Source organism: Artibeus jamaicensis, unplaced genomic scaffold (genome assembly GCF_021234435.1).
Source record: "Artibeus jamaicensis isolate MK-2021 breed Jamaican fruit bat unplaced genomic scaffold, CSHL_Jam_final contig_585, whole genome shotgun sequence".
Classification (NCBI taxonomy): Eukaryota; Metazoa; Chordata; class Mammalia; order Chiroptera; family Phyllostomidae; genus Artibeus; species Artibeus jamaicensis.
The window spans coordinates 10,252,692-10,279,579 of NW_026521894.1; the positions used below are offsets into that span (position 1 = coordinate 10,252,692).

Consider the following 26,888-nt stretch of genomic DNA (forward strand, 5'->3'; position numbering starts at 1 on the left):
GTAAAATTTCGACACAGTTACAGAGTAGGTTGCTATTATGAGTTGCTGTTATGACAATGGTTAATTCCCCAATTCAAACACTCCACCTTTGACATTAACCTGTTAATGAGGCAAAGATCTGTAAAAGAGGGTACTTTAGTATGCAAAAATAATAAGGGCTAGCTATATTTTCCAATATTGCCCATACTTTACAACCCCTCCTATAGTTGTATAATTCCCCAAATAACTTTTATAATGATAGGAAAAAAACTTTAAGCTCTGTAGATATTATAAGAATGTCTGTTTTATTCTTTTTGGTGGGTACAAAAGCCACAATTTTGTACACAGAACAGGAGTATAAATAATACTGATACCATGAGTGACCCGTAGTCTCTTGATTCTACATTGTGGACTGATGATTTTCTGTTAATGTCATCTTCATTTTGTTTTTGTTCCTGGTGGTGAGGCAAATGCAATCTGTGGACACCGATTCATGTGACAGAGTGAAGGTTACAGCAAACAAGATGACCAACACCTTTTTTTAAAAAAAGTCTCTAAAGTTTATTACAGTGATGGTATTTATATCAATTATTGCAATGTATTGTTCCCTAAGATGGTTAGAAAAAAGAATCGTGTTGTCCTCTACAGAATTTACGTCAGTTAAAAAGCAAGCATGTTTCAGTATTTTTCTCCAAAGTAAGTGTAAATATGTCCTTTAAATTTTTTTCACAGGATTTACATGTTTGTTTATCATTTTCTTATCACAGTTTAGTGATTTGTTTTCTCAGCTGGATGGTCTTCCGTTGATTATATGGGTGTTCTGGAGACACAGGTTAGCGTGTTCGCTGACTTCGACAGCTATTTCACCCCTTGCTATGAAGAACAAGGCCTTTCCGAGCAAAAACTTCACAGTTGATGTGCTAATTCACAAGTCTGATTAGTTTTTAAGTCCACTCGAGTGAAATTTGTTGCTGTTAATACACACATCCCAGATCCCCCCACCCACTCCCCGAGAAAACGTAAATTGTGAGTTTTCCTGATATAAAATCTGAGTTTGGGTTTCCGAGCTGAGCTCATGCACACGTTGCTGCTGCTGCTGCTGCTGTCCGGGGCATTGGGACGTACTTTCTGCTCTCAGCCAAAGGGTTGGTTGGATTAGCCAAGACCCACGCGAGGCGTGTCCTTCAGGCCTGCGTTCCCATCAGTCACCAACACAGTTTAATTAAGGCACTCAATTATTTTTTTGGTTTTTATGGTAGGTCCGATGCAATGACAGCCAATCCTGAACTTTGTCTAATTGCAGTTCCAGTGTGTACAGCCTTTGGGCAGTCGGGCGTCAGGACGCGGCCGTTTTCACCCACACTCCCAGTGATGGATAGTCTGGCTTTGTTTCTTATGGCTTCAGAAAAGGTCAGCTGAGTTGCATGGAAAGGAAACAGAAAGAATGTGGAGTGTTACAATATTTCTGTTTCTTCAGCAAAACGTGACACAACAAACACCAAAATATCAATATTAGACATCTGCATTTTTCCATATTCTTTTGGTCATGTGAAAACTGGTATCATGGGGGAGAAAAAGCTCAATTTAGGGAGGAATGAATCAGTCTAAAGTGTGTGGTCCTCCTGTTTAAGAACTTGTTTGAAAATCGTCATACTAGGTTTTGTTTAGTAAATTTGGGCAGGGCACATCTTTTAACTAGTACTTCTAGTCCAGCTTAAAAGCTCCTTTGAGTCTTTTTTTTTTTTTTTGCCACCAATTGTTTTTACAAGGTGTTATAAAATCCTTTGCAAGGATTATATTCAAAATTGTGATGAATTGTCTGCACAAATTATAAACATAGAATGTTCATGACAGATTTTCCTGCTTTCAGAACACAGATCTATCCACAAGCACTTTTCATTCACACCCATTATAGACACGACCCAGAACAGCACAGTTAGAGACATAAAGTTCGTTCTATTTTAATATGCAAGTGAAGGCTCATTAAGAAGCTGCATGTGCTTAAGGAGGTGCACTGAAAGTGGGGGGCATCTCAATACCTCATGAGTGGTCATCACTGGGGAACTTCCCATTCTGAGGTTATGGGGTCAGGTCTCTGTAATCCTCATAAAATTCTTGTTCTCTGTCATATTAGGTAGCAGATAATAATATTACACAGTGAGAGAGAGGTAGTATTATGTAAATCTACTGTTCCCTCATTGCCTTTAAATTCGATCTAGAGCTGACTTTTAATGTTAACTCAGAGGAAAATGAGGTAAACAAGATATTCCCTAAATTTGTTATGTCTTAGATCAAAACTTTCTCATAACACATAATGTATCTTAATTCCCTATAGTGAATTTAAGTTAGCCTAATTCTTCAGGAAATTCCATCCTGTATTTACTCTGCCTTGAAGTTTACATATTTAAATAACTATATATTAAATAATAAAATTAATAATTGGATTAAAACTGTTATAATGAAAAGGTTTATCAGCAACCCTGACAACTTAGAAAGCTGAAGTCAAATAGCTGGGTAATGACACATTTATGATGAAATCCAGATTATTATCATAGTTATGCTTTAGGGAACAGTCTTAATAATTCCTATCTTATAATCAGAAATGAGGATACCACCTTTATAGAAGACACACTTATTGCTAAATTAAAACAAACCAAGACCAAAGTCTAAATTTATTTTTTCAGATTTCCCTTCAACATTTAATATTAAGTTAAATAGATCATTTTTTAAAATTAGTAGTTTACTTCTGTTTTATTTTAATTTTTTGAAGAGGAACACAATGAATAAAACACAATGAATGAAAGCAATTGATTTTTTAATGGAATTTTTGCAAAATGGCTTTTGCCATAAAATCTTCTTTCCTTTCTTTTCTTGACTGCTTTTGTGAGGAAAGGAAAAGATCTAAGGCAGAAAAGATTCCCCATAGATTCGAGTACTCTTCTTCTCTGTAGATTGATGCAGCCAAGTGTGCTAGTTAATAAATCTTGGTCAACTCCTTATTTTCTCTCATATCTCAGCATATATCTCTTATTTACTGTACTGTAGCATCCAATCCTTCTGTAAAAGGTCATTTGTGTTCATGTTGATATGAATCTATTGGCTGCTCAAACTGGGAAACTTTCTTAAAAATTCCCATATGGTCAAAAAAAGCTTCCATATGGCCTGTGTCTGGCTGGAACATCTGACTAATGGCCATGGCCTTGATTGTATGTGTTGTCCTTCAGGGATGGTCCCTTGTACAGTTGAATTCTACCATATATGAAGGCTTTAAGTTTTTTTTTTTTGAGATTTGGAGACAATGTTATCTAAATTATAAAATATTTGCATAATTGTGGCCAAAAGAGTTTTTGAAAAGAAAAAGCCATTTAATATCAGAGTGTAACAGAACTTACTTTCAAGGCTTCTCTACACAGGTGCAGCTCATTTCATTTACCCTGAATTCTAGCAAGCTTTTTCAAGTCATATGGATATGAATGCTTTGTTTTTATATGAAATTTCTTTTCTTAAAAGTTCAACCTAGCTCTGGAGGCATTCATGTGAGGAACTGTGATGCCAGGTTCTGACTCCAAAATCATTATTACGTGTAAATTGTATGTACACAACCTGGGGATTTATATCTTTTTTAAACGAATCCCCAGAACTTTGTAATAAACTGACATCCATGAGTATTTCCTTCCCAAGTTTTCTAATATTCTTCTTTTTTTCTTTTATTTTTTGCTTCTCTGCCCTTGGACCTTGCTGGTGGTTAGAATGTTTTTGGTATGCCCCCCAAAAATTAGTTTTAATAAACTGATTAAAAATCCTATATAAAACACCTTATGAAATTCATCTCAAAATTAAATCTAAATAATTAGTTCTGAAAATTTGTCAGGTATTGTTTTTCTCAGTTTGGGGAAACCTCTCCTCAATTCTGTAACTATTATTTGAAATAAAAGCATTCTTATAAAAGCCCAGAGACTTTGACATGATCCTAGTTTGTTGTTTTGCTATTCGGCAGCATGCTCAAAACATTCTGATCTGAGTGAATTGAGGGTATTCGTGGTAATTCTTTTCCACGAAATTGAGAAGAAGCCACTTTGAGCTTACCTATGTGCAGTTATACTCAGTCAATGATTTCTAGGTTATGGATAAAAGTAATTAGATAAGATATAGGTATTTCAATAGCTTTCATATGAATAAGTGAATATTAAAATCAATCATGTTTACCTGGCATAACCTCAGGTTACATAGATCTTACTATGAAAATTATATTAGGTTTTTGACCTCAAGGCACATCAAGCTTGGAATGTCTCTTCTGGGTTTAAAGGCTCGTTTGTCATTTTAGTCAGAATGAGCGGCCTATTTAGTTGCCTATTATATACAATTTTAGAAAATGTGTTTTAGAGACCCTCTTCTAGGAAAAGCAATAACAAAAGCTTTTAGATCTTATTTTAAAACCACTTTCAAACATTAGAGGAAAAAGGTAGTGGACGTTTAGATTCTTAAAAAATGATTTCCATCTCCTGCATTTCACTGAATGCCTAGAATGCCTTTTTCACTGTGATACAGTGAGAGCAGGGAAGGGGGGCTGATCTGGCTCACTTAGAAGCAGTAGCAAAAAACCCCGTAATAACTCTTGACAATTTTTATCTTTTACTGTGTTCCTCCTAAAGAACACATATATTGCTGACATCTGTGACGGAGAAACTGCTGTATTGCCTAAAATGTCTGCTCACCTTAGTGATATTGTGAACATAACAGTTGAATTTCATCTAATAAATGTGAGTTGTAGTCTATGTCCTGACAATCGCTCTTGCCTCAAGGTCTGGCTCAAGGACCACTGTCAGCAAAGCGAAGAGCTGGGTTTTGCTCTTTAAAAATATAGAATGAGGGCTAATGTGAAGCAATTAGAACAGGAGTGAAAATTTGTTGAGCTTTGACTATATGCCATGGAGCTTTTACACATATTATTTCTCAGAAATCCTTATCTGAGAATCGATGAGCTTTGATCATTTGAATCAGGTTTTATGCTTATTTTGCTAACATGTGTTTTAAAATTTGATTGTCCCAGAGAATATTAGCCTATAAGGAAACCCAGATCTAATTTCCAATTTCTTTCAAATTTGGGGTAGAATATACTGTTTAAATCATTTCACAGAGCATTTCTACTGGTTTGTTTTGTCTTTCTGACCCTTTCAATGCAGATCTCTATTGGCAACATAAAATTTCAAACAGTGCAGCCAAAGAAAACCCATCCACTTTGCACTGAGGTTTTCAAAAATATAAAGCTCTAAGTAGAAGCAAGCAATACCACCACGGGACAGACATGTCACAACACTTCGTTTACAGGATGCATCACCCACTCACTGTAGTAGGCCCTAAATCCTACCCCTAAATTTTAATACTTTCGGTTCCATATACGTTGTAACCTTCTCTATAGGTTGCTAAATTCTGGGTATTCTGCGAGGAAGTTGGGTTAAAAGTCTGTGCACTCTTTGCCACCTTCATTCTCTTCGCTTCTGCCCTGGACTTGTAACAGAACTCTATCAAAGCCACCAGCATTGCCAAGCCCAATCCGCCAACCAGAATGTAGAAGACGCCTGCCACGTTGCTCAGGCTCAAGGCACTCGTCTTGTCCTGTGGGGGATAAACACACTTCAGTTAACTGTGGAAATATCACATCCAGAAGGTCAAAGAACACAAGAAATCCAAACAGCTAATTAATATAAATGTGCAATTTAACCTGAAATTATATACATGTATAAATCACTGATATACATTCAATATTTAAACATAAAGTTACAGTGCTCCAAAGTGAAATTGTGGTGGTTACTAATAAAATGGGTGTAAATACATTCAATAAAACCTATACACTTTATCATTATTAACTATGCAATGAAGACCACTATATTTGCCATGATAAGCATTTATGTATTTACATAGGATGGTGGAAATGGGTTTTTTATTGTTAAGTTTGAGATGGACGTGTTTAAAACACAATTACATGGAAAGGGAACCTCTTTTGGTTTTCCTGCCATTAAAGCATATTTTCATGTTTGAAATTTCCCTTGAATAAATCTAAACTCACATTTCCTAATTAATGAACAATGTTTTATTTTTTTTAAGCTAGCAATTTCACATTTTGTTCATCAACATTTTACCAAATATATGCAAATAGTGTGCTTGGGCACACATACTGGTCCTTTCAGTCACATCCATACGGGAAATTTTCTGAAAGGTGTTATTTTACATGCTACCTACTATTTAGGAATAATTACATATGCATCACACAAGTGATTTTTTAAAGATAACTTTTTTAAAATACACAAGTTACCATGGTCAACCGAGAAATAAATTATGTATGGACAAATTTATAACTACTTTTACTGATTTAAAAATATTCCATTTCCACTTAAAAATGCTTAATTAGTTAATATTTTAGACATATTATTCTCTAGAGCCTTAGTATACATATTATCTCATAATAAATTCAGAAATAGTCAAGCATACATTTGGAGGATATTAAAATTATAATAAGAATTCAGAACTTTAAAAATAAATTATAAAAATATGTATTATATAACAGTATTTGAAAAGTATCTTTGGTAGAGCACATGAAGGATGCCCTCTTGGCCATCATCTTCTCAATGGTATGTTTTTTTGCAAAATGTGGTTTAGACACAAATAATTTTATTAGGAGAGAGTTTAATTCCAAAGATGTACTGTGTACACTGTCCACTAATCATGACACAGACTGATTGGGCCACAAGTTTGGGGAATTCCGGTTTTAAAATAGACACTCAAGTATTTGCGCTTCTCAGATTTTTTTTTACATAAGGATTTGAGATGACTGAGCTCATCTTTTATTTGGTCATCAATTATTTGGCTGAGCTTGTCTCATTCCACTCTGGTTTGAAGTCAGACAGATGTGATTGAAATACAGAGATAAGCCCTGAAAAGGGAGCTATTAAGGTTACTTTGTGTCTTTGTTAAATAATTGAGGCTTTTCCATTTAAGCCAGTCACTTGTTAAATTTTGGAATTATCTATCTCCTATTATCTATCTATCATCTATCTATCTATCTATCTATCACTTATCTATCTACCAATCTATCTATCTTTCATTTTTTCTTTCTAAAAGAAGATACAGAGAAAATAAGAGTCCAAGAATCCTCAACTATGGCTTTTCAGGCACTGTAACTACATTCTATTAATTTGTATAATTTGTGCAGTATTTAGATTCACTAATAAGTTACTTTTTTTCTTTAGAATTAAAGTGCAAATGCTTCTAACACTATTTTCAATAGAATCAGGGCTATAGGTTACTGCATTGCTCTAGAAACAATTTTATGAACAAAAGATCTTAGAATTTGAGGCCATTATTCATAAACATTGATTTATTTAAATCATTTTTATACGATAGATTTGAAAGGCTCACTGTTTTGTCAGGACAAAAATATAGTAGGGTCTCTTCAAACTAAAGTGGAATGGTTGGAAATATGGTGACAAAAGAATGAACTTCTGAATAAGATATGTTTAATACTGAAAGTTTTTATTTTTGAATGAGTACTGGTCAATTTCTCATTTTTTGTTTTGAGAATACATCTTTTCTTGAAATAATATACTTCATGGTCCTTGCCTCCAAAACAATCAAAACCTTAACTCAAAAGCAATTTTTTTATTAGTGGTACGTAAGTTTGAGAATAAATAAGGAATTTTTATTATTTTATATATTTTTGTAGTTAATTTAAATTTATTTAAAAGCCTTATATTGGGGAGCAGGATGCAATTTCTGAAAAAGACTGTCCCTGTGGCTGAAATCTATGACGTTGGTTTCAAATTTAAGTACAGTGTCTAGGAAAATGTTTAGTTTTTACTGAGTCCATATACTTTTTTTGACAATTGCTCCCATTTACTGCTTTGTGAACACAAGAGGAGGGCCCGAACTGCAGCGACTGACCTTGCTTCCAGAGTCCTTGGGTCCACATTCACCTTTATCGTACCACCATTTGTTTTTCAGCTTGTCTAAGACGCCTGCCTCACTGAGTTTCAAAACGGCAAGGTTTACAGGAGTTCTTCACGTGGAAAATAACATAAATAACATTATATATGTTATTTTATGTTATTCAAGTAAAACTACATTAGAATCGCATGGCAAAGTGACAGAGCAGAGGCCACAGTAGTTGCTATGTCTTGTACTGTAGGCCCAGGATTAGAATCAGACATAAAACTGGGGCCTGCTCCATCGCTTTAGGTAACAGGCACATACTGCTAGGGAGGATTTTTAAACAAAATGTATGCAATTACTGTGAATCCAAAACTATTGGCCTGGGTTGGTTCCTTGAGCATTTATAATTTCCCAATGAGAATGTGGGAGCCATTCAAAATCCAGAGCTGCTTTCTTCCTCTTTCAAAATTAATGGAAGTGGCTTCAGGTTGATAGACAGACTTAAATAAAAGCTAGATAGGACTAGTTTCATTTCCCACCTTCCTTACAATCAGATAGAGGGATTTAGTTTATTCAAAAAGGATGTCTGCAGTGTCTGTCGTTAAATAGATTCCTTCACCGCGCTCACTTAGGACCCAACTGAAAGGGGAGGGTGATTCAAGTGGTGCTAGACTCCCCCTCATACAGGTCCTTATAAACATAAATATGTAAATTATTATTTTAAAGTACAAGTCTGTGCTGTTATTTTCCTGCTGAACTTCAGTATTTAACTTATATCACCAGAAGCAATTTTCATCCATCTTGTGCTGACCACATTCATCTACTTGAAGTACAAAGAGAAGTGACTATTATATACTTTACTAAGTCTTACCAATAAAAACCTGACACATTAGGTGTAAACCAGATTTTGATAAATAAACTCCTTGTACCATAAAATCCTGTTTGTTTGTTTTTTCTTTTCTACTCTCTTGGAGTCTTTCAACACTAAATGTGTCATAGGGAGTCTCAAGGAGAAAAGGGCCAGACAGCACTCAGTTATCAATGTTCCATGGAAGCTAAGAATTATTTTTGTTTTCATTCCCACATTAACCTCTGTGTATACAAAATAAAGGGTAAGAAGATGGGTAGGAAGCAATACGTCCTAGTATCTTTTGTTGTTATTGTTTTTGTTTTTGTGTGTGGGTTTTTAATTTTTTTCGTTTTATAAACATTCAGAGAGAGACATGGTGCATTCCTCTTGACATTTCTAAGGTTTGCCACAGTCATTTTGTCTGGCTACATGTCTTAACACCTCTCTTCTAGGAAATGTTGAGTGCCTTCGGAGAAACATAACTTGCATTTATTTGGTTACCAGGGCATGAATTCCATAAACCTACCTACAAAACTATTTATAATGATGATGATAATGGTAGCTAACATTTACAGAGCACTTGCTACACACTGGGCATTGCTAAAGCATTTTACATGTTTAGTTACTATTATCACCTGCATTTTACAAACGAGGAACCAAGGCACAGAGAGATTAAGCTATCTTTTTACATAACTAGGAATGGTTTGACTAGCTGTGCAGTTAAAACCATTAACAACAGAAGACTCAGGAAATGAGGTTTCTGGTTATTTGAATTTTCTGGTTAACAGGTAAACTAAACAATTAAAACCTATTCATTTTACGCTTTTGGTTCTGATGTTTCCAAAATATATTTTTCTTTTTGCTTATCTGATTTCTAAATAATGAATTTGCCACTTACTTGTGGAGGGAAAGTTATGGTGAATTTAGGGTAAGGATCACGGTTAATTTAGTAGCTATGTCTACAACCTCCCCCTGCACACTGCACCCCTCCCCTCCCTTTTATGAAGTGACTATTACAAAACCACACTTCAGGTTGGTTGGTGAACTGTGAACTCCTTGAAAACAAAAGCCACATTTCATTTATCTTTGTAAAACAGTTGTTGTTTTTTTTTAACCAGGGTACCCACTGAGAGTAAGTGCTCTGTAAAGTTGCTACGTTTAAATTATTTTGAATCCGGAACAAGCTTTTTTTTCCCTTTACCTGAAACTATAAGAGTATTTATGTTCCCAGACCAGCTTGCCAAAGCCTTTTTAAACCTGTGTAAGTACATTATATTAGCCTCTATTACCTCCCTTGAATAGGTACAGTGGGAGGAGGAGAACTTAATGCCGAAAAGTGAGAGAAAAATAAAAGCAGTTCCGAGTTTCTTCTAGATGGGGGAGGGGGATAAAGGGAAAATTGAGGATTAGATAAAGACTGCCTTTAGTTTATCTCTGTTTCTCCAAGCCTTGATTTTCCTAACCCTCTTTATTTTTCCCCTGTGTCTTTTGTCTCTTCTGCCATTCACTTCAGTAACCTGGTTTTAGAGGTAAGATTAGATTGGAATTGTGAATATAAGATACTTATTACTAACCAAACTTAATGGTTAACTCGTGGAATGTCAGGCACTGAGCAAGGAATTAATTACTGGGAGACCCCTTCTCTTCTCCAAGGGTGAGCCCCCCTAAGTTGTTTTCAGGTACCACACTTTCCCCTGTATGAATTCGCATTGTCCATAAGAATTCCTGTATTCTTGCATTGGGCCCCCTTTCTGTGGCAAAGGGAAGTAGGCCATTTATGAGTATAACATATTTTAAAGTCAGGAATGGGCTGTATTTTTCAAAGGGCTAAATTAAAAACTGGGTATTATGTGATCCAATATAATTCCTGAAGGATGTGTTATTTTGGTAATTATACTTATCAAATGATTTTAAAATGCATATCCACATCCATGAGTGGGACTACTTTGATATACATATAGGGAGAATAAAGTATAAAACAAACAAAAAAAACTCAACAATTTTACAGAGCATGGGTGAATACAGGCATTTGCCAAATTTTCTTTCTGGAACTAGGATTAAACAACTCACATAAAAATTGGCATACAAATTCTGCATGTGGTTTGTGTTCAGTCTAAACTATATTAGATTAAGCACAGGAGAAAATGAGTTTTAGACATTGTAATGATATTCTTAAACTGGTTCACTGTCAATTAGTAAATTTCTGTTATTTTATTTACAAGAATTAGTATGAATTTTTTGTGATCATCAAAAAATACCACATTGCAATAATATTAACAACATCAAATGAGTTTTCAAACAAATGACTAAGTATCCCTAACTCATCCCTTTCCCCTTTATTTCATCTAAGAAATAGGACCTTTTTCCTTTTTTCTTTTGTAAAATTTTTAATTTCAGTGTGAAGACTCTTGGCTGAGAGTTGCCTTGCTCAGAACTTCATGCCCTGGAAGTGTCTCTCAGGAGAGAGGTGATGCTAATTATTTTACAGCTTCAGGTTGTGACTGGAAGTGGCCACAGTGACTCTAAATAGCTCCGCTGTTGGTTACACTAAATCATAAGTTCCTTGAGGGAAAGGACAGGGCGTAATTCTCTTTTTCCTCAAAGATACTGGTGTCATGACCCACTTAAAACAGAGGTTTCATATTTGCGCTGAATAGAAGGCTGAACTTGTCTTCCCTAGTCACAATCCTCTGAATGTGAGTCCATTGTCTCCTTGTGAGCTAAACCTATTCTCATGTGGAACAGCCTTCCCTGGTTTCCCCCTTAGTTTCTGCTACCGAGATTCTGTACTTGGACCTCAGATAACTCCGATTCCAGGGCCCTTGTGCTGAGATCTCTGAATGGGCATTTTCCCCTGACAGTATTTCAGTAGCTCTTCTGCTTTGGTTTTACACTTAATGAAGGCTTACAGTCTCTTCATGTTCTAAGTCAGCACTTTTGCTCCTTTTTTACCTCTTTTGAAGAAGGTGAAAAACAAAACTGGAAAAGTAACAATTGCCTCCTGGTAATTTACTTTAGGTCTAAGTTAGGTCAAGCAGCCATATAAATATCACCTTTCATTACAAATTAAGAGTTGGGCATTATTAACATTTAGACTGTAACCACCTGTTATCTTGGTGGTAAATAATATGTCAATATACAAGCTACTAGGAATGTTCTTTAGTATGAAAACAAAGTTCCTGAGGGAAAATAGAGCATAAGGAAATTTCATTTGGGGGAGCATTTTAGGTTAAATTTCTGTAACATTTTAGAAAATTATTTGTTAAAATTTGAAACAGAATATAATTTTGTAGTTCATGTTTGGTGAAAGTAGTGTACCAAATATCTGTGAGAGTAAGCAATTTAATTTTTGAAAATTATAAAGTTAAATTCATATTTATTTCTTTGGTCAGCAAATGTTTAGTGCATGTCCATTACATATCAAACAATGTATTAGATGAAAACAGATTAAAATCTAACTGAATTGTCCCACCTTATTTAAATAAATTAAAATGACTTTCATTGCATATATTTTTCTACTATGTGTATACATTTCTGCTGCTGCTTGCTTGTTTTTCCCCCTGGAAAGAGTCTTTAATATACACTAAAAATAGGACTTCACTATTCATTTTTTAGGGGAAAATTTTATCTGGTAAGCAGCATTATACTTCTTTTGTATTTGTGATAAGAAGAAATAAAACTTGCAAGTTATTCTGATGGAATACAATATCTTCATTTTAATTTTTTCTGGTGCTGTTAGAGCACATTTTTATACATTTCTAATTTGCATGAAGAAATAGATTATTAGTGTAAATTTGGATAATTTTCTCTCTCTCTCTCTGTATATATATATATATATATATATATATATATACACACACATTTATTTATATTTTTATGGAAACCATCAAAACATTTTTGGAAAATTAGGGATCCAACATATGAAATAATTAATATCTCTTAAGAAAAAATATGTATCTCACATGGAGGTGTCTTGAAGGGGAACCATCCCAAAGGAAGCCCTAAGAACTTCTCTCTAGCTTGTCTATTCTCTTTTCCTCCGGGAACTCAGATTCTCTCAGAATAAGGAGATGGATGATCAGCATTGAGTCCGCCTATTTCTGTGTTTCTTTTACTTTCATGCCTCCCTCTGTGGCCAGAATATTCACTTGGCCAAATGTATCCTTCTTCCTCCTGCAGTAAGGCTGGTTGGTAGATGGGAATATACAAGTAGGCTGAGTTTAAAGGCTCTTCAGATTGGGAGTGAGGGGGAGTGAGGGGCGAGCATTGAAAGAGGTAAAGTTAGCAGCCATCTATCTGACACATACTCCCTGAAAACAGCATATTTTTGTGGGTTGGGTTGCCAAGTGAGAGAATTTATAGTCCACTTAAGAACATGAAGAGAAGCAGGACTTCTTGTTTTGGGCTGTTCTCTAGATTTTAAAGGGAAGACAAGACAGTACATTTCTATATTTTCAATATTCTTTCAATATCTGTTCTATATCTATAGATATTGAATATCTATATTCAATATATATACCAATTGGAGGTATGTAAGGAAAGAAAATTTAGTGTATGCCCATCTCTGGACTATTTTAAGGCTATTTGTAGTGAAGAAGAGCCCTCGGACACTAGGTAGTGTGTTCTGTTCATTGGATGCCTTATATTTTCTTTTGACACTGTTTAGAAATGAAAAAAAAATTTTATGAAGCTGGAAATACTACACTGAGGCAGTAGAAACAAGAGTTGCTTTTGTTTTTATAGTCTGATCATATTGTGGTGTGATCCATTTACAGGAGACCAAAAATTCCTAGTTCACATGACCATCTTTGATTTTCCTTAATTTATTATTTAATGGAAGCCTATGGGGTTTAGATGGAGAAATAATTTTCTGCTATGTACCACAGATCTAGGTGGAGTAAAGTTAATGCTATCACTTAAAAACATTTCATTGAACTTCTGGTGAACAAGAAAGATGTACCATCCCTGCTCTCTTCTCTTTGCCAAATTGCCCTTTCAAAAACTGCATCTCTTCCTGATTTTTGAAGACCAGAGTTTATAGAACTACAATATTTGATCCATGACTTCTTCAGAGTTAGAGATTTTCAGTGACTATTTTAATTGTTTATTATTGTGTCCCCAAGCTGATAATGGTTGCAAATATTTTTGCTTTGACAGTAATTGCATACTTAGGTTGTGAAGGGACTTGACTAGCAATGCTGATCTTATTGGTAGGTCCAAATTGTAAGTCTCCCAGCAGATGCACCGATTACTTTACATACTGTTTACCCGCTTTTGGTGACATTGAGGCTAACCTTGGAGTCACCTCCCCCGCTGCCACATTCTCCTTTGTCGTACCACCATTTGTTTTTCAATTTGTCCAAGAGGCCTTGTTCATTCAGTTTTAAAACTGCGAGGTTAACAGCATTTCTTGAAACGATAAAACATATTTTGTAAGAAACTGCACAGCTGTTAAGATGTTAGAAGGAATGAGGTCTTAAGCTCTTTTAAAAGCTTCTCCCAGACGCTAAATAAACCTCTCATTTTGCCATCCTGCAGCCCTTTCCACCAGAGTCCAAACCAAAGGCAATTGTGACTAATTTCGAAGTGTATTAGACATGTGGTATTTAGTGCTGTTTACTTTCACAGTTCATTTATTGTCAAATAACCGACATCACCAACCAATTACTGGATTTTTTTCAAAACAGTAATAACTTGAATTTACTGGTAATTGAGAAAGAATTGGGCCTTGAATTGCTTTGCCGAGAATGTCAATGATCTAAAAGAGACTAAAATGAAAATTTGTTCCCAGAAGGAAAAGCATGATGGCATAAAAAAACCAACAAATAGCCACTAAGTTTGTGCACTGATTTTCTGACAACAGAGTCTGGCTTAATTATTATTCCCTTTATTACTTTCATGAGCTTAGTTTGTCTGCATGATTTAGTTGGTTTCAGAATCTAGGATTTCCATGTTTGGTTCAGTGACCTGGCTGGAAGTCACAGGACAGTCAGGGCAAAGGTAGTGGCAACTTTTAGGGAAAAGTTTTTTATTTGAATTTTTTGTTGATTCTTAAAAGTCATTAGATAATATTTAGAAGACTGAAATCATATAGCCAATTTGACTGTTTAAATTAAGTAGTTGAACTCTACGAAGTCATGGTGCATGTGATGTGAACTTTGTAAAAGGAATTCTGTACATTAGATTTTCTCCATGTTAACTCATCTTTACAGGGGGGTAGAGGTAACATGTTCTAATTATTCTCTAAATGGATTTACACAAAATTTTCATGGGCTTTACCTCCCATGTGTTTGGTTCCTTTCTTACTTCAAGTTACAGTTTTTAAATTAAGCTATCTTTTTCAAGAGTTTTTTTCCCCAGCACTTAACGTAATTTCTGTTAAATCTAGAGAATGAATGAGATACTGAGAAAATTTGGCTACAGTTTCTACTATGTTATTTAATAAATACTGAGTTTGGTGATTACTTAATGCCAAATGAATTAAAAATAAAACAAAACAACCCCATACTAATGAGTAACACTTGAACTTGATCATTCAGTAGACTAATAAGTGTTGCTTATTTCACTAATAATCAGCCTATTAATGTGTTTACTCTCTTAAAATGTGTTTGTAATATTTCAAGTAATCAATGCTCATTTTCCATGATGCTTATATTGTGATGGTCTAATCCACTTGGAGAGTCAGCATTTCCAGTTAGTAAACCACACACTTTGAGAGTATTAACTCTTTTTCAGAGTTAGACTGCCATTTACTGAATGTTAATTAAATAATTAGTTATTCCCACACTGCCAAATAATGCCACATTAGTGGCATAAAATAATTAATATACTTCCTAAAGCAAACAATATCAGGTTGTCAGTTTAATCACCAAAAGGACCAGACTGAACTGCTGGCAGAATATTTGATGATGATGGAAACATCTACTTTTTAGAAACACGCTGCTGGCCGAAAGAAGTTTTCATTTCTTTTGTGTTCACAAGAAACTAAATTTGTCTTTCAATGAGTTAAACCTAACTGCTATTTTTTTAATTTTGGAGAAAATTATTTTTATAATTAACTTTTCTATCATTAATATTCATATTAGGTTAAAAAAATAAAGTGACATCCCAATTATTTTATGTGCTGGTTTAGACCATTCCTTTGAGAAAACTAAAATCATTTCATGAGAGGGTTATTTAACAGGGGTATTAGCCATATCCAAAGACAGTTTCACAGCACAATAGAAAACAAAAAACAAAATAAAGGAATGAATAAAGAAATAAAGCTTTACATTGAGAAAATTTTTTGGAATTAGCTCTCTGCAAAATTATTCTAAGACATCGTATTTCTAATATCATCTCATAGGCCATGTAAAAACAGTTTAGTTTCACACTGCTCCCCACATATGTGTCCATGTATGTCTATAGCTGGTTGATACAATACACTTGACCAATAGATAATTCACTACCCAGTTCACAATGAATTCATGTTTTCCTTCCAGAAAATGTGGTCCTTCAAGAAAGTCCACTTTATACTATCAAATATATAATTAGTTTTTCTTTAATAGTGTATAAAAAAGCATTTTGTAATTAATATCTAGAGATAGTCTTCAGGATTTCAAGATTTCCTTGCTTGTTAAAAATGTATGTTTTCTATAATTGTCTGAAGATGTATTTCTTAATATAATCAGTTTATGTCCAACAGCCTCTTTAAATTGCTATTTAAATTGCAGCATAAACCATGTCTGTAGGACCATTAGCACATGTGTTCTGCTTTATGGAATGCACACTTTTATATGTTATTAATAATAAGAATCATCAAATGACTTTAAAAAATATATAAAGTGACCTCACTTATTTTGCTAAAATAGATTAAAGAGAATTTTTTATCCTTGATTTATCCAGGCTAAAGGAAAAAGGAACTGTGAAGGAGTACTTGTAAGCAAGCCTAAGGCAGTTACAAGGAGTCAGGCAAATGAGGGGCGTAGAAGGCAGGTCCTTGCTTCAATACATTTTCTTATCCCTTCGGAATCACTTTCATGCATTTCAGACATAGTTTTCAGAAATATGTATTGATAATAAGGGAAATTCTTATCCTTATTAAGAACCAGACAAGCTGTTATAGTGGTATGCCAAGGAGATAAAGAGAAGAAAATATTGTGGGTTCCTTCTTAATGATTCCTTCTATTCTACTAAATGCAGCCTTTCTAGAATAAACTCAGTTGAAATGGATTGTTCTCAACTAATATTTGAAGACAGGAAGAACAAGTGGCCATATTATTGCTGCGTGTTAAACCACATTTAAGAGCTTACATGTACTGACAATGACCTTTTACAGATTGAAAAAAGACCCATGTCTTTTTTCTTACTTATCTGCCTTTGTCTTATGCCATTAGGGAATTCTAGGTTTAAAAAAAACCAAACAAACCTATTTTTCCATAATAGTCAGATGATGGAGAACTTGATTCAGGGATGGAAAGAAAATCCTCACCTGGAAAAATTTCAGGATCTCTGGAAAACTTCCAAGGATTTTTATTCCTAAATTTTTCTTCAGTTGAATTTGGGATTATTAAAATCCATACCTTATTACCCTAGCATCTGAAACCTATTTTTGTTACCAGTAACCTTGTTGAAATACCTCATAAAACAAAAATTTTGGGATGGGACCTAACAGAACTAAATTTTTCAATTTATTAATTTTGGGTAAACTAATTTGTACAAATTAAGATATTATAGGCATACTTAATTCAGGATATATATTTATATCTATATTTCCATATAACTTATCATTAAAATATATAGATGTGAACATGCTTTTATGCTTACTTTATGACATACTAATTTTACAGTTAGTTCTAGACCATATTTATTATATTGTAATTTTTCTGTTGGTGAGGTTCTAAGTTTACATCTGATGAAATGTCTACCTAAGTAAAGACAAAATTAAAAGTTTAAGTTTGGTAAAGTATTTTTATGATTGCCTGAATTTGTGAATATTATTGTAAAGAACTGATAAATGAGGTCTGTCCAGAAAAAGTCCAACCATTGTTAATATAGTGAGAACACTTTACATGACATTGATGTAATCTGGCAGCCAAGGAGAGTGGACTGGAATGCGCATGTGTGAACAATGCTGACTTCACTGTACTAGTCAGTGGGGGCAATAGATGTTGTTGAGTGAGTATGTGTACTGTGTAACCTTCACATTCAAACTGACTGAGTGAGTAGAGCAACAAATCTGCATCAGATTTTACATTAAGCTTGAACATTCTTCTGTGGAATCTGTTCAGATAATTCAGAAGTCTGCAGCTACAGGCAGCTGGTGATTGGCAGCTTCATCCAGCCTGCTTATGCATCACATCTCGTACAGAGATTTTTGTCAAAATATCAAATCACCCAGTCCTGCTACAGCCCAGATTTGGTGCCCTGTGACTTTTGGCTTTTCCCAAAACTTAAGTCACCTTTGAATGGGAAGAGATTTCAGATTATCAACGAGATTCAGGCAAATATAATGGGGCAGCTGATGGTGATTGGGAGGACTGAGTGAGGTCCCAAGATGCTTACATTGAAGGGGACTGAGGCATTGTTGTCCTGTGTACAGTGTTTCTTGTATCTTCTTCAATAAATGTCTTTATTTTTAATGCATGGCTGGATACTTTCTGGACAGATCTTGTACAAGCCCTAAATTTAGTCAAATCTGCACACAGAATATTAAATATTTTGTTTCTAAAGCAAAAATTTATAATGTTATATGGAGTCTGATTAAAACAAATTCAGTTACATTTTACTTAATAATGTTAACATTTAATTGCTGGTGAAGATGTCAATAATGTATAGACCTAATCTAAGTTATTGGTTTAAACTACTGTATAATTTTGCTAGTGCTTTTTTATCCTTATAAGAAAGAATCCATTACTTATATAAACACAAGAAAGTCTCCTCAGTTTGAGGTCTGTGCTGATCTAATTGGAGTACTCTTTTAATTCTAAACTCTTTATAAAATTTAAATATCAGGTATTAAAATGTCCAGAATGTTTATTTGAATGATGCTAAGATTTTTTTCATAGTCTCCAATAAAACTTAATGTATTTTAAAAACTTAAAAATTATGTGAATCAACAAGCAACTATGTAAAAAGTAAGGAAATCCTTTAAAATATAAAAAAAAGGCAGATAATTCACATAGAAGAAATACAAATCATATAAAAATAATCCAACCTTACTTAGAATTAAAATGAAGTGAATTAAAATAATACAATTTTATTTTTTCCATTTATATTGGAAAAAATAAAAGTAAAGATAATGTTCAACATAATCAAAGATTTAGTAAGATGGGTGTCTTCATATATTGATAATAGAATTAAAATGGAAAGAAGTAATAATGGATTTATACAATAAAGGTTTAAAAACAATTCTTACCCTTGGTAATCACTGACAGTAATTCACCTTTGAGGAATCAGTCTTAAAAATTAATGATGTTGACAGAGTAGCATAATAAATCTCATAGCACAGTTATATGGCAAAGCATTGGGAGCAATCGACATGCCCAGCAAAAGGGGAGAAGTACTTTGATTTTGGTGCACCGCGGTGGTTCTCAAGGTTAATTTGAGTGTCAGAACCACTTATTATTAAAACAGATGCTTGAGCCTAACCTTGTTATAGCAAATTCTTCTGAATTTGGAGCAATGTTTCTACATTTTTAAGGAGCACCCTAGGTGGTAGTATTTATAAGCAGTAATGATCCTTATGACAATGTTTTACAACTATCTAAAGTTTTTAATAATAAGAGAAAATGCTTCTAGTATAATGTTAAGTGCAAAAAAGAAATGAATTTGTATATTCATTTTGATCTTAATTTGAGAATAAAATATTATATATTTTAATGGAAAAATATAGCTATGGAAGAATCATAATTAATTTGGATTGCATCTCATTCTTTAAATTTTTCCACCCACCCACAATTTTCTACAATGAGAAGTAATACTTTAATAATCAGTAAAAAAAAGCCATCTCAATTATTTTATATATAATGTCTAATAGAATTGTTTTTATGCAAACCAAAATGCATATTTTATTTTCAATTAAAAAACTCGAGGAAGAGGTAGAATTTAGGAATTACTTTGAAGAATCTCAGAAAAACATTTGTTATTCCTGGTTATATGGTTTGTTTTGTTCCATTGGGTTTTGTTTCTAGCCACAGGCTGGAGAAACTATGATGCATTTGGCTTCTACCAAAGTTCTACCTTTCTGAGGGGAATAGGTCAGGCAGAGAAATATTAGGGGACCCACCCTATCAGATAGGATCTGCAGGTTAATGGAACTCTCAGTGGCTTAGAGAGAAGACTTGATGTTTTCACACATAGTTACATGGAGAAGTTGAATTTTTTCCCCTAAGGCTGAATTAAACGATTGTGATGGTGAATAGACTTGAGTCCTGCTAAGTGGGCCATTAAAAATAATGTACATATCTCTGTTTTTTGAAAAAGAGATTCCCTGCCTGGGAAGTATGTTAGAGAGCCCAGGAGAAAAAGTGTATTTCAATTCCTTGAAACAATTTTTTAAAATTCTGTTTTTGAAGACTTTTCCTATATTCTCTGTATCCTTTTTTTTCTAAGTAAAATTCCATGTTGGAAAATTCATTTGATTTAGACTTTGTTATGTGGTGGGGAAATATATGAAGAATTTTTTCAGGACTACTCTAATAAGAAAGTAGTAATTTCATGAAAAATAAAAAATAACCCTACATATACTATTCATTCTGTTATTTAAATGAGGTTGTGTTGTCAGTATTGTCACAAGTGTTGTAAACGCAGGCAGGACGGTGAAATTCACATGAGATTTGGCTTTTGTAGTTGAATTAATGACGTCCCCCCAAAAAAGGTGGATGGAGGAAATTATCAGAAAAACTGAGAATTTACAACAAACCCAAGAACTTTGAATAAAATGAATTAGTGACACTGAGAAAAAGAACTTTTATCAATCAAGAAAATATAAAAATTAAATAAAAATCAATAGGCTGTGAGATGGTAAAGACTTAAAGACTAAATATGTCTGATCTTACGGAAAGGCATTTGGGGTCACAGTTCTAGCCTCTGTCAGCTGTTTAAGCTCGGAGAGTAACCAATTCTTAGCATTATCAGTGCTACACAGTTTTCCGCTTAACTTGTAGCTCTCTTATTATTTTTATTCCCAAATTATTCCTTCCAGTAAACAAGCACCAGACTCTTCTTGCTTCATTGGATTTGTGCTCTCATTTCCAAAAGCAGAATTTAAGCTAAATTACTATGCAAACATGTTTCTTAGAAAAGAAACTAAGTTTCCCTCCAGTTTGCTTATGCTATTATAAGACTTACCTACATGGCAGTACTGATCAATAATTTAGTGTCAAAATTAGGAGGAAATTTTTTGTCTGTGGAAAGATACTTCAGACCCAACACGATTTATAGAATGATCATTTGAGATTCACTTTGATACAAGATATAGGCAATTAAGTTAGTGTATAAGAGGTCCTTGTGTTTCACACTCCAGTTGAATCAAAGACAACTGGACACATTAAGTAGATACTGGTCTGGATTCCAGGCATTGCCCCTAAATTGTGTGTTATTTGGAATTTGCCTGACTAACTCCTATTTGGGAACTAGGTCTGAGGAATGTGATTCTTTGATGGAACATTGCGATTTTTGTGAGGATGCCTGCCAGTAATTTAATTTGAGCACCAGCTAGAGATTGTGACAAATAAAAAATTTAATTGTATTTTTAGTGTGGAGCCTGTTTTTTTTAATTTAACAAATATTTCATGCAGTTTAGTTTTGTGATTTTTGTCAATTTTTGGTCCTAGAGTTGAATTTTTTTATCCCACCTTGGGCCATGGACCTCTTTTAAAAGTTGATGAAAGCCAGGGGTACTTTTTCAGGAAAGGTACACACTTACAAAACCACAGACTGGCATACAGTTTCAAGGGATTCATGGACTTTGGAAGGGCAGTGATGAACACAGATAAGTATCTGTTCTAGATTCTAATACCAGTTATTTTAAAATCAATTAATGACTACTTTCAAGTATAGCTATTAAAAGTAAGAGAAATAAAAATATTTCTATGACTGAGATAGCCCCAGAATCATAATAAAGAAGAGGTTATTAGATTGTATTTTGTTGGAAAAGAACTTTCCAGGTACGAGCCTCAATTTGTCATTATTCTGCAAGCATATGATGTGTGGGCCTTCTTAAAGGACTGTGTGTTAAATTAATAAAAATGAAAAATAAAACTGTCAAAATTCTTTTAGTTTCCATTACATAATATTGAGAAAGCAGCAGTTGTTCATATTAAATAATATAATTTTTATTATATTTGTGGTCACCTCAAGGTCCTGTTTGAGGGGCTATGGGATAAAGTCTCTGCCCCTAACCACTCTGCTGTTATCAGGGCTTTGTTTCAAGATGAGACCACTGTTACCTGGATTGCGAAGTGCTTCAGATTATCTCTGAATGTCATTCACTTTAAAAATTATGATTATTATTATTCTAAAATAAAATTTCAAAAATACAAGAGCTTGTGTCTGTTACAGTCAGCGAATGTGAGCTGGCCAGCGGTGTTGAGCTTTTCACCAGATGCCTCACCTGGGCCTGGACCGCAGTTTGCTGTGTGGACCACCCCCTCCCTGACTAGGTTCTTCCCATCTCCTAGTCCATGCTCCTTATTCTCTTTGTATGACTTCCAGAATTCTACACCACTCCATGGGCCTGGATCATGTTTCCACTTTCCATCCTTTGTTGATTCTTAGAAACTCCCATGAGTCCTAGAATTTTTTTAGTTAAAAATGTGGCTTAGAGGTGGACTTCTGCTTTCTTATTTTATAGATGTGGTCACTGGGGTCTAATGAAAGTTAGGTGACTTGCTCACCAAAGCCCAGCTGGGATCAGGTCTTCTGCCTTCTGGTCCAGTGCTCTTTCCCACTAGGGTCCATTTGCTTTTTGTTAGTACCATTTTCTGTCTAGTTAAACTATTACTCATCCCTCCATGGCCCTCCGAGGGAACTTTGCTTTTTCCTCAGAAGTTTGGCAGGCTTAGTAGGGGTTGTGCTTCATTAAGCTTGGACTCATATATTCCCCTTACTAGTAAAATGGCTATTTCTGTCCTCTCTGGCTAAATACCGTTTAAGCTGAGACAAAACTTCCAAGGCAGGTAATCTTGTTGACTGATCTGATTCTTTTTAAACATTCAAGAATGAAGTACAGTAGATAACATTCTTTTAAAAACAATACAAATAACCTATAAGATGGCTTGATTAGAATGTAATATTCGTTTTCTTTCAAGGTTAAAACATAATAGATGTATTTTGATATGTACAAGGTTCTTGATGATTTAAGTCCTAATCTTTTAGGCTATATAACTATGGATCCCCAAGAATAGCATTATAAGGAAATTTCAGTGCGTTAGATTAGAAAATTTTTCACAGAAGAAATAGAAATGTAAAAACAAATAATAAAATATCAAAGCCAATCACAGAAACTCATTCTCATCTTTGAATTTTCATTATTCCTCCTTTCCTATAGCTAATTATCCATCAAGAACAGGGTTTCTGAAAAGTGTCTTTCAAATTTATATTTTCATTACTATTACATAGGTATTACCTTAGTCAATACCTTTATCATCTGAGACAAGATCCACTGATGTTCTCAATCCATTCTCAGCTGCTCAGCATCAGAATAACTTTGCCTCTGCTTGTTTTTTAGTGCTTTGCCAAAAACCTTAAGTGATCTATGACTGCCTCCAAGATATTATTCTATTCTAATTTTTCTGACATTCAAGACTTCCCAACAATTCAGCTTACACATGCCTTTTAAAGTATAATTTCATTATAGTTTATTGAGCCAGACACTGTGTCGGGTTCTTCAAATTCTCAATGAATCTTCATTGAATCCACATGGCTAATAATGACAAAAGGGGGACTGGAACCCAGGTCTGCATACAGAGCCAGGCTCGTAACCTCTCTAATCCCCAAATAGCCCTTCTCTGCCTCTAGCCAGGCTCCTAGTTTCCTTGTAGTTTCAGAGATATTTAATACAGAAATGCCTTTAATCTTAAATAATAGAAACTTCATCAGGGATTCCTTTATTTCTTCCTTAGCTTTTCTGAAATTCTTATCATTTTCCAGTCATTGACTTATCATTCAATCAATATGTAATAACTAGTCCTCCTAAAACTTTTTTATGGGGTGTTTCCCAGATACTCTAGATTCTTTTTTATTCCCTGTTTCTTTCAATGATCTATTATCTGGAGCACTCACATTTGCTCGGAGTCACATTTTTTTACAATGCTGTCTGTACATTGTTTTTTATTTCAGGGAGGACAATAAGTGTGTCTTATGGTACTTAATACCTTTCTCCATCCTAATGCAGGACAAGAAGTATAGTTCGTGTGCAATGACTACATGTAGAATTGATGTCTCTGTGAGTTAACTTAATGTGCTACTTTTCTAGTAACTTATTACAATGGAAGAATACTGTGTTGGGTCATAAAAGGAAATCCTTTGACTATTGAACCTAATGAATTTTGAGAAGATCTTGTGTAAAGAACATTTTAAAACAAAACAAAATAAAAATAAAAACAAAAAGCTTCAAAACTGCCTATTAAACATTGGCAAGAAGGATATAAGATTACTGATACTTGCATTATTATGAATAATGGCAAGCAATTTGGTCTATTGTATAAAAATTATCTAAAGATGTACTTCAGTAAGATTGTAGATAGTTAAAATAAAAGGACCATCGGTTCAGTTTGTGTTAGAGGACAAGAATGCTACATGAAAAAATCAAATATAAATTTGTTATTTGTATCAAGAAAAATCTGATACTTCTAACCAAACTATAAGATAAAAATTCCCACATAACTGTATATTTACAACTCAGTTCTAATCTACTTATGTGCAGCAAATAATATATATCACATTTAGAAAATTGTTATGAAATTTACTACTTAGAACAGTATAATTCAGCACATTTTTAAAAATTAAAAATTATATTTATCATCTAAACATATTAAATGTCAAGTATGTTTGGTTTCACTTAAGATTTACTTTACTTTGTATTTAAATATGCGTTTAATTCACTAAATATGTCCAGTTAAACTTCATATGCAAATACTTTTAATTTCCCATCAAGTTCTTAAGAGAAAAAAATAAACTTTCAATTTTTATTTCTTATTTAAGTTTTCAGATTTAATTGATCTTATTTTATCTATCCTAACTTCTGGTGTGGATTTTGCAGAGGTGGGAGAATGGCACAAATAAAAAAATGAGTGATAAAAATAAGTATCAAGGATCTAGGGATTGCTAGCTAAGGGGTCTTGAAAGGAAGCTGTCTGAACCTGCCATTCAAAGGGAGCTCATAACAAGAAAGCACATCACTTTTCTGTTATTCTCTGAAAGTACCTGAAGCCTAAGAATTCTAAGTTTATGTATCTTTAAAGGTTTTAGGTTTTTGGCACTCTAAGTGAAACACAAAGCTGCTTTATCTTTAAGAGTAACAGGGCTTATAATCGTATTTCAAAACAGAAATATACTCCAACCCCCATTAATTTTTTATTAAACAATTTAAATAAGAAAAGTGGCCAACTGTTTAAATTCTTAAAATAGTCTCACCTACATTTCCTTCTGTTAGTCTTAATGCTAGGACATTTTATATAGCCTTTCAGTTGTTTGTTTCACCTAAGAAGTTGGATACTTCTTAAGTAACCATCACTAACTATTTTAATATACCTACAATTCGAATATAATTAACATTAGATTAACATTTCTACTTTACTGAGAAATAAAACCAAACAGAAAATGGTGTTCATTTCAATTTCAGGTTACCCAAAAGAACTAAGACACTATGCAACCACCATCCATTCATTCCCTGAATGAGATTACCATGGAATATTTCATAAGAATTTAAAGTACACAACAAATCTGCCTGACATAACTAATGTTTGTGTGGATATCAAATTCTAATACATAAATAGTCTGCTAAAAATACTGTGACACTTTCCTTGCATGATTGCTTAGACAATCCATACATCTGATATCTTAAAAGTTCAGGGGTGAATAAATCAGGGATGAACAATGTGCCTCAGATACATCCTGTACTTTTCAGTAAAGGGGTCAGTGAGTGAGAAAGTCAAAATTAGGTTCTATTTGACATCTGACAACAAAATGTGTTATCTGCAAGAAGTTCAGTGCTTAGGTCTCTGGGTTTGGAGACAATTGAATATCACTGTCTATATCGGTAGTGTGTGTTGGTATGAAAATCACTGTACTATTTCACGTGTCCTTCCACGTATGTTCCTAATCATATGACTACTATGATTCATGTTCAGAAGACAGTGGTCTTTAACAAAAATATACCCTTCTGAAATGGTTTTCTTTTATTAAAAAAATCAACAATCCAGCTTTAAGGTGATGCCAAAATTTAAAGATGCTTGTAATAAAACCACGTAACAGTGTTTCTGAAAGATGATTACTATTTATTGGGAACAAATTGCCTGAATTCTCATAATTTTATGCACGTTTCTTCTTCCTAAAATTTCCTTCTTCTTGAGCCCTGATTGTCTTAGTTACCTGATCCAAAGCTTTCTGAAAATCTACTGGAGTCACAGAAGATCTAGCCTCTTTGGAGGGCAATGAGAGCAAAGAACTACAGCTGCATTGGGATCTGGAAGCTGGTCCCGCCATAATCCATATGGCCTGCCTTTCTTCTGATATTACAAATTCTGGATGCTTTGTAAATGACCTAGCTTATTTCTGACTTTGGCTTTCTTCCCTGTGGAAGGGCAATTTGAAATAGAGTACCAAAGGCAGGCGGTACTGATGATTTCCATGGACAACAGCATAAAATATGGGAGGTAACAATGGAAACCATTAAAAGCAACAGAAGAGGCCTGGAAACAGGATCTATAAGCACGAAGAAATACTGCTCGAGATAACAGTACCTCCTTTTTCTTTTTTTCTAACCATAGTTTTCATACAGTACCATAAAAATCTAATTAAGTCTATAGAGCTTCACACCAGAATTCCAGCCTGATTATTTATATTTTAAAATTATATATCACTTAAATTAAATCAGCTGATTCTTCTAATGAAATTTTTCCTTATAATGATATATTTTCTATAGAAACAC

At 34.0% G+C, this 26,888-nt stretch overlaps 1 protein-coding gene across 1 annotated transcript in view; it reads right to left on the reverse strand.

Annotated features, from left to right (window-relative positions):
* Positions 1 to 242: 242 nt before the first annotated feature.
* GRIA4 (glutamate ionotropic receptor AMPA type subunit 4) overlaps positions 243 to 26,888 on the reverse strand; it is a 395,647-nt gene continuing 369,001 nt past the window's right edge. The window contains exons 14-16 of the mRNA XM_053670367.1: positions 14,050 to 14,164; positions 5,461 to 5,595; positions 243 to 1,394 (exon numbers count right to left, since the gene is read on the reverse strand). Of these exons, the coding sequence (XP_053526342.1) occupies positions 1,230 to 1,394; positions 5,461 to 5,595; positions 14,050 to 14,164 (415 nt within the window). The 3' untranslated portion in view covers positions 243 to 1,229. The remainder of the gene's footprint in view (positions 1,395 to 5,460; positions 5,596 to 14,049; positions 14,165 to 26,888) is intronic.